Here is a 9355-nt window from a genome sequence, read left to right on the forward strand (position 1 = left end):
TGCTCAGAATGTTACTCAGGTATCCTGTGATTAAAAGGAGCCTGCTCAGAATGTTACTCAGGTACCCTGTGAGTAAAAGGAGCCTGCTCAGAATGTTACTCAGGTACCCTGTGAGTAAAAGGAGCCTGCTCAGAATGTTACTCAGGTACCCTGTGAGTAAAAGGAGCCTGCTCAGAATGTTACTCAGGTACCCTGTGAGTAAAAGGAGCCTGCTCAGAATGTTACTCAGGTACCCTGTGAGTAAAAGGAGCCTGCTCAGAATGTTACTCAGGTACCCTGTGAGTAAAAGGAGCCTGCTCAGAATGTTACTCAGGTACCCTGTGAGTAAAAGGAGCCTGCTCAGAATGTTACTCAGGTACCCTGTGAGTAAAAGGAGCCTGCTCAGAATGTTACTCAGGTATCCTGTGAGTAAAAGGAGCCTGCTCAGAATGTTACTCAGGTACCCTGTGAGTAAAAGGAGCCTGCTCAGAATGTTACTCAGGTACCCTGTGAGTAAAAGGAGCCTGCTCAGAATGTTACTCAGGTACCCTGTGAGTAAAAGGAGCCTGCTCAGAATGTTACTCAGGTACCCTGTGAGTAAAAGGAGCCTGCTCAGAATGTTACTCAGGTACCCTGTGAGTAAAAGGAGCCTGCTCAGAATGTTACTCAGGTACCCTGTGAGTAAAAGGAGCCTGCTCAAAATGTTACTCAGGTATCCTGTGAGTAAAAGGAGCCTGCTCAGAATGTTACTCAGGTATCCTGTGAGTAAAAGGAGCCTGCTCAGAATGTTACTCAGGTACCCTGTGAGTAAAAGGAGCCTGCTCAAAATGTTACTCAGGTATCCTGTGAGTAAAAGGAGCCTGCTCAAAATGTTACTCAGGTACCCTGTGAGTAAAAGGAGCCTGCTCAGAATGTTACTCAGGTACCCTGTGAGTAAAAGGAGCCTGCTCAGAATGTTACTCAGGTACCCTGTGAGTAAAAGGAGCCTGCTCAGAATGTTACTCAGGTACCCTGTGAGTAAAAGGAGCCTGCTCAGAATGTTACTCAGGTACCCTGTGAGTAAAAGGAGCCTGCTCAGAATGTTACTCAGGTACCCTGTGAGTAAAAGGAGCCTGCTCAGAATGTTACTCAGGTACCCTGTGAGTAAAAGGAGCCTGCTCAGAATGTTACTCAGGTACCCTGTGAGTAAAAGGAGCCTGCTCAGAATGTTACTCAGGTACCCTGTGAGTAAAAGGAGCCTGCTCAGAATGTTACTCAGGTATCCTGTGAGTAAAAGGAGCCTGCTCAGAATGTTACTCAGGTACCCTGTGAGTAAAAGGAGCCTGCTCAGAATGTTACTCAGGTATCCTGTGAGTAAAAGGAGCCTGCTCAGAATGTTACTCAGGTATCCTGTGAGTAAAAGGAGCCTGCTCAGAATGTTACTCAGGTACCCTGTGAGTAAAAGGAGCCTGCTCAGAATGTTACTCAGGTACCCTGTGAGTAAAAGGAGCCTGCTCAAAATGTTACTCAGGTATCCTGTGAGTAAAAGGAGCCTGCTCAGAATGTTACTCAGGTACCCTGTGAGTAAAAGGAGCCTGCTCAGAATGTTACTCAGGTATCCTGTGAGTAGAAAGACCCTGCCCGAAATGTTACTCAGGGGGCTGGAGAGATGGCTCAGTGGTTAAGAGCACTGACTGCTCTTCCAGAGGTCCTGAGTTCAATTCCCAGCAACCACATGGTGGCTCACAACCATCTGTAATGGGATCTTGTGCCCTCTTCTGGCTTGCAGGTGGAATACTGTATGCTTTATACATAATAAATAAATAAATCTTTAACAAACCAAAACCAAAAATGCAAGCACACACAAACCCATTTTAAAAAAATGTTACGGGGCTGGGGATTTAGCTCAGTGGTAGAGCGCTTACCTAGGAAGCGCAAGGCCCTGGGTTCGGTCCCCAGCTCCGGAAAAAAAGAACCAAAAAAAAAATGTTACTTGGGTACCATGTGAGTAGAAAGAGCCCACTCACAGGGTTTCTTTTTTTGTCTGTTTTATATTCTGTTTTCTCTGTGTTCTGTATTTAGCCTATTTAAGTTTTATTTACTCTCTCTTTCTCTCTCTCTCTGTCTCTCTCCACTGCATATGTGCATGCTATGTGTGTACAGATGCCCTCATAGTCAGGAAGAAGCGTCAGATCCCCGTAGCTGGACTTAAAAGGTGGTTGTGAGCCGGGCATTGTGGGTTCTGAGACTTGAGAAGAGCAGCGAGTATTCTTGACCTCTGAGCTGTCTCTCAGTCTGAAGTCGTTATTCTGTGGATTTCTCTGTGATTTTTTTCCCACCAATATTCTCAGGATTCTTTGGTTTTTTTTTTTTTTTTTTTTTTTTTTTTTTTTTTTTGTGCCCCAGTTCTTTTTTTTTTTTTTCTAAAGATTTATTCATTTATCATATGTAAGTACACTGTAGCTGTCTTCAGACACACCAGAAGAGGGCATCCGATCTCTTTACAGATGGTTGTGAGCCACCATGTGGTTGCTGGGAATTGAACTCAGGACCTCTGGAAGAGCAGTCAGTGCTCTTAACCACTGAGCCATCTCTCCAGCCCCTATTCTCAGGATTCCTGAAACATCACATGAAATTCAAGAAAAGTCATACAATCTCTGTAGGAAAGTTTGTATGTGTGTGTGTGTGTGTGTGTGTGTGTGTGTGTGTGTGTGTGTGTGTGTGTGAGTGTGTGAGTGTTGTTGTTGTTTTTCTGAAAGGGCTTTTGTGATATAAAAATTTTGAAATATAAGTCTCAAGCCAAGTCAAAATGTAAAATTATTACAATGGTCAGCCTCTTCTGGTGACAGAAGCAGAGACAGGGGGAATCTCTGTGACTTAAATGCAAGCCTAGTCTATGTAGCGAGTTCCAGACCATCATGAGCTATGAAGCGAGACTCTGTCTCAGATAATAAACAAAAGAAAACAAAACTATATTATTGTACAAGCTCTTATCATTTTTAAAAATATATGCAGAACTGAGTCTTGGAGAACGCGGTATTAGTGTGCATGCTGACATGCAGCTCCGTGATGGAATTCTCGAGCTGCTCTAAGACCTGCTGTAAGCTATAGCGGTAGCTCTCTCCTCCATTCATCCATATGAATTTGGCCATCTCTCTCCTTATAGGTAGCTGTGTCAACGCTTGAGGAGATGGCGCCAGGAACAGCATTCAAACCTGTCATTGGTGATTCGTCGGTAGACCCCAAAAAGTAATTTGACATTTCTCTGTTTCCTATCCTAGTAGAGGCTTTACTAAGTGAACAAAATTTCTCCTATCATATAAGCTTTCTTTTGGGCACGCATGCGTGTGCATATGAGTGCCCTTGAGCGTGTGTGTTTGTGCACCGGTGTGTGAATGCAGATGGGAGGGGCTGAATACACTCACTTACCATGCTAGGCAAGCATTACACTGCTGAGCTATAGCTCAGCCCCTCCCCTTATAGGCACGTGGTGAGAGGGGTGTGTGTGAAAGAACAGATTTGGGGACAGATGTCACCGAAGGAGAGCTGCCTGGCTCAGCAGATGAGCCCACCAGCAGAGCCCCAAGCAGCTTTATCTGCAACGCATCGAAACCTAGTCTTCTCTCTCCTCTGACACAGTTCTTAAGGATGCTTCTCCCCACATCACTGCCTGCTTTGTCCCCAACAGTGTCAAAACCCTCATATTCTGCTCCGGCAAACATTTTTATGCCCTGCTGAAGCAAAGAGAGTCTCTGGGGGCTAAGAAGCATGATTTTGCCATCATTCGACTAGAGGAACTCTGCCCTTTCCCGCTGGATTCATTACAACAAGAGATGGGCAAATACAAACACGTTCAAGGTAAAGGTCAGGGCCCTCTGCTTTGCAGAGACCGGAAACTGTTTCAAGTGCAAAGAGGTGGGGGTGTGAGAGGTACTAGAACATCAAATCTCATGGAGTCTGAGGACATGTTACGGACTGCCACTGGGCCATGTTTCTTTTGGGGTCCCACCCAGTGTTCCCACTCCATCTAAACACTTCTTGAGTTTGTGGGCCTTGTGATGCTACAATAATTGCAATATGATTTTACTTTTGGTCCTTAGGATTGGAAAACTTAGTATCTGTTGACATCTTGTAGAAACTAAGGGGTTACAGAGCTGAATGTAAGTGTAGGCTTCAGTAGATGGAAAGGTTTTAGCTATGTCATCCAAAATTGGGCTTAGTCAGCATGAAAAACTTGCATTGTAAAAATTATTGCAGGGGCTGGAGGGATGGCTCAGTGGCCATGGGTGCTGGCTGTTCTTTCAAAGTATCCATCTCAATCCCCAGGACCTGTTAACTACCGGAAACTGTCATTTCCAGGGATCTGACACCCTCTTTTGGGTTCTAAGGGCACCAAGTACATATGGTCTGAATAGATATACATGCAGGTAAAACACCCATACACAAAAATATATTTCAGTACAAAACAAAAACGATTCCCCCAGCACAAACAGACAAGCAAACAGACCGAAAGCAAGTGCTCACAAGGATTCAGAGCCACCTCACTCACCACTGCTGGGATTGCAAATGATTGCAGCCACTCTACGAGAAAACACAAAAACCCACGTCACCATGTAACCCACAGTTCCTACTGCTGATTTACCCAGAAAATGATAACAAATTCACAGAAAAATGTCCATCCAAGTGCTTTTAGCGGCTTTAATTATTTTCTATTTTAAAGCAGCTTTATTTGTAATTGTCTCAAGCTGGGAGCAATCGAACTGTCTTCGCCTAGGGAATGAATAAACACAGTTCCCCTGTAGCTAGAAGCATGTGTAATATCATACTTGTCAATGAAACAGGAAGGAGATACTGCCAGGTATCAATCTGCAGGACCTCATGGATGCTAAAAGCAAGTGGGTAGCACTGAGCCCCAGGAATGGGCTGTTGCTATTCACAACTTGGACAAATCACAAATGTGTTTTGGTAACTCATGTAACCAAAACTGTATGACTCCATTTATGCGGCATTTTGGTAAAGGTGTAACTATGAGGATAGAGAAAAGACTGTTGCTAATGTGTGGGACAGGGAAGGGTCCTCTTGGCTATAGACAATCAGGATGGAGCTGTGGGGTTCAAAGAACTATTTTGCATCGTGATTGTTCTTGTGAACACATATCTATGTACTTGCCAGAAAAAAAAATAAAGTGAGGGGGGAGAGAAGGGGGGCGGGGAGAGAGAGAGAGAGAGAGAGAGAGAGAGAGAGAGAGAGAGAGAGAGAACACAATAGGGGTTAGAGAGATGGCTCAGGAGTTGAGAGTACTTTCCAATATCTGCATTGGGTGTCTCACAGCCACCTATAACTCCAACGCTAAGGGATCCCGTGTCCTCTTCTGGCCTCTTTGGACACCCACACACATGGCACACACTGACACAGACATGCATACTACATATAATAAAGATTTAAAAAATGCTAACATGTTGGGAAAGCATATATTTAACTGAAGTTGGAAATTTACTTTCCATTCAGCTGTTCCTCTAAGCCTTCTTGATCCATAAGTTTATATGAGTCAAACAATCACGGTGCCAACTAGTCTTTCAACCCCATGGCTCCTCTTCCTGATTGTCTGGAGTCAGGACCCTTCCTAGTCCCACACAGTAGCTACAATCAGTCTTTTGGTTGATTGAAAGATGAAGTAAGTTTCTTCTTTCTGTAGATATCATCTGGAGTCAGGAGGAGCCTCAGAACATGGGTCCGTGGTCTTTTGTTTATCCAAGGTTTGAAAAGCAACTTGCTTGCAAGGTGAGTGCCTACTGTTATAGTAATACTCTCTCTCTCTCTCTCTCTCTCTCTCTCTCTCTCTCTCCCTCCCTCCCTCCCTCCCTCCCTCCCTCCCTCCCTCCCTCCCTCCCTCCCCCTCTCTCTCATTTCTCTTGGAGTACCAACATATGGGTTTCTTTGCCAGCTTGCTTATTTATTTAAAGATAAAGTGACATAAAGGCTGGCTATGGCGATGCATACCTACATTGGGAGGTTGGATTCCCTTGAGTTTGTGAATTCGTGACCAGCTCAGGCCACATAGTCAGAGCCTGATGACATGCAAGAGGAAGAGGGAATAAAAAGAAAAATCTAGTTTTAGGTTTATTCCATTGGAGGAAAGCATTGAGTTTGTGGAGATTTTTGGAATGTTTGCATAGACTTTCTAGCCTGAGGATCCTAAAAAAGGAAAAGAAAAAAAAAATCAAACTCTGAAATGCTCCAAGACCTAAGACCTTTTAAGGACTGAAATGATAATTTCAAAGTTTTAGATTTGGGAGAATTCCAGATTTTAGATTAAGAATATTCAATCTATAATATTAGGCTAAAACATGTTTGCATTCCAAAATCAAAATAAAGCAACCCTATGAACCTTGCGTGTTGTTACTTTCCCTACTGCTTCCTCATGCTGTCTGGCACAAGTGCTAGAGAAAGATGCCAGTGAATATTTCTGGTTTGTTTTTCACCTTGGTACCAGCAATACCCAGTTAACACCGATTCCCGACACACGCTTTCGGCCTATGTGCTGTTAGACTATATGTCTTTGTTTCCCTCAGGAAAGGAGAAACAACAAGCAAAGTGTACTTCTGTGTGTCATTTTATTGCATGTGCATTAGCATATAGTTCATTCATTTAGTATGAGTTCACTAGGCTCAACTCATTTACACATGTAAATACTTCCAGTTAAGGAAACCACAGGTAAGACCAAAGCATAGGCTTTTATTTTCTTCACCTTATCACGCTTGGAACTCAGCGGTAGGTTATTCCTCCTAATCTGTTCTGTTATTCAGTATTTCTTCTTCATTTGAGCAAGCAATGGGGAATATGTGTATCTTCCTAGTGGAACTGAACAGAACTCTGATGCACTTATATGTCACTTGATTTCTTCGCTTCAATGACAGCTCCGTCTCGTAAGTCGACCCCCTTTGCCAGCGCCCGCGGTGGGAATTGGCACAGTGCACCAGCAGCAGCATGAAGCCATCCTCTTCAAGACCTTCACTTCCTAACGTGCTCTGGGGAAACAGGATCGCCTTTTAAGCAACATGTCCCAGGAGAAAGCTTGTTCCTCAACTCCCTCTCCTTTCCTTTAGCTTAGCGCGGAAGTCTGTGTTCCTCTGAAATTCTGGACTGATTTGGACAACTGAATCTGGAGTGTGTGGGATACACAGGGGAGTTGATTTTTTATAAGCACATGAAACAGACAGTAGATTTCACACTTTTCAGGACCATAGTGTTTGTCATGCTTTAGTTATATGTGAGTGAAGTGGCAGAGGAGGTCATGAGGCAGTTGGATTCTGACTGTACTGGAACTGACCTTAAATGAGTAGAGAACATTCTTGGCCAGAACGTGGCACTGTGTAGAGGCAGCCCCAACACTACCTCTTAATTGGTTTATTACATGTAACTTTCCATATTTTCCCTCCCTTTTAAAGTCAGCAGTATTTTCGTTTTAAATGTCATCTTAGAGCCGCTCTACAAAATGTTCCAACAGACACCACTAAAACTAGACCATTCCGAATTCATGTTCTTTCGAGTTTTATCCATTATCCTTAAAAGTAAGTGCTGTTACACCCACATTCCTGATTGTATGATCTTCTAGCTCTGTACCAATACAGGGTTTCCTGTAGTCCAGACTGGCCTCATATTCACTGCATAGCTGAAGATGACCTTGAACTTCTGATCTTTTTACCTCTACCTCCTGAGTGCTGGAATTGCAGACTTGTGCAATTATGCCCAGTTAATGCTGGCAATGAGTATCCATTAAGGATGGTAGCCCCCAAGCTCTCTACCAACTGAGCTACAGCCCTGGCCCCTAATAATTTTATGTTATGAAGTATTAGCTGTATTAAAATGGACTTGTTCTTTTCCTATTAAGATCCCCAACCTGTTATATTGCTGTGATATTTTCTAATTTTTCAATTAACCGGCATTTGATAGAGGGATGTCAGTGCCAGGTTAATCACTTTTGTCTCTAAAAGTTGCAGGTACAATTATGATGTATATTTTTGCTATAAATTACATTAAGTTTAGCCACCTTCTCAAACCAGGCACTTGGGGTTCCACAGAGGTTGAACCTAGTTCGAAGCAACCTAAGCGGTAGTTATGTGGCGTCACTTGAGGTGGTTCTGAGGAGCATCTACCATGTACATTCTGGCTTATGATGGATTTTCTAAAAGGTGATTGAGGACATAGGAAGTGCTGAAATATATCCATTGCCTTTCCGGTTTTGCCAGCCATGGGCCATGTCTTACATCCTTCAGTCCTTTCTTGTGTCAATCCTTACGAATCTTGTAATATAGTACCATTTAAATTGGTAAAGTTTCAAAGGCAAGTTTAGTAGGAATGTACATTTATTCTCTTATCTTTTGGTTTCCCAAATGAAAAGATATTGAAACTCTAACTATACAATAAATGGAATTTGACGTATTTAAGACTTTTTGTTCTTTCTAAATTTTTTTTCCTACACTTCATCTCACCAGTTTACTATGTCTTGTTATGGTTTTCCCTGCATGAGCCATGAAAATGTCTTCTGTCTTTTTACCTTTATCTCCACCACAGTTTGAATTGTGTTGCAGAAAGGGACCATTTGTAGAATTTCAAATGAGACATTACTGTATTTTATTCCTCTTAGGAATATGCTAGTTTCTCATATCTGCTATCCATAATTATGCACGTTTAATGTTCAGTGAGAAATAGAGCTTCAATTATGTAGTTAGTAAGTTGAAATATTTAAAATGGGAGAATTTTGCTTAAAATGAAAAATTATTCTTAGCAAATTAAATTGTAAGAACCATTTTACTCAAATTTCTTATGTTTTTTCATATACTTCCTATTTGGGAAAATATTCTGAAATTAACTTCTCTAGTTTATTTTACCATGGAAGTTTTACTGTTTTTAAAAAGATTTATTTCTGAGTGAGACAGACAAAGAGGCACGAAACCTTGATGTCTATTTTGAAGATGGGGGAAGAGCATGGTAGTAAAGTGGAAAGTACTTTGGCAATCTGTTGACAGCAGTGTATTACCAGTTGTTTAAGAAGTTAGTTAAGATGGGGCAGAAAGAAAAGACTGGTTCTGGCAGTTCAGCCCTAGGCCTTGAGCGACCAGCAGAATGTCTGGATGGTTAACCTCAACTGAAATACAGCTCAGAAATGGAAAACCCTAATCTTGGAACTGGGTAGAACAACCAAGAACCGCCCACTCTGGCGGGCTGCCCCGCCTCCTGGCGTCCAGTCCCGCCCCCGCCGCCGCCGCGCCCACGGTGACCATAGCAACGCGGTGGACGTCCGCCAACGGCCGCGGCCGGGTCTGGGGGCGGGTCTGGGAGGAGCTGAGAGCGCCTGTCACATGACTCCGTGGGCGGAGCTTGTGCGGGGACGACC

General features: G+C 43.2%; 1 protein-coding gene across 1 annotated transcript in view; it reads left to right on the forward strand.

The window, feature by feature from the left end:
• The window catches only part of Dhtkd1 (dehydrogenase E1 and transketolase domain containing 1), a 50530-nt gene extending 42125 nt beyond the window's left edge, over nt 1-8405 (forward strand). The window contains 4 exon segments of the mRNA NM_001025720.1: nt 3125-3207; nt 3647-3816; nt 5654-5739; nt 6876-8405. Of these exon segments, the coding sequence (NP_001020891.1) occupies nt 3125-3207; nt 3647-3816; nt 5654-5739; nt 6876-6980 (444 nt within the window). The 3' untranslated portion in view covers nt 6981-8405.
• Nucleotides 8406-9355: the final 950 nt, after the last annotated feature.

The sequence above is a fragment of the Rattus norvegicus genome, chromosome 17, assembly GCF_021556685.1.
Source record: "Rattus norvegicus strain SHRSP/BbbUtx chromosome 17, alternate assembly SHRSP_T2T, whole genome shotgun sequence".
In the NCBI taxonomy this organism is placed as follows: domain Eukaryota; kingdom Metazoa; phylum Chordata; class Mammalia; order Rodentia; family Muridae; genus Rattus; species Rattus norvegicus.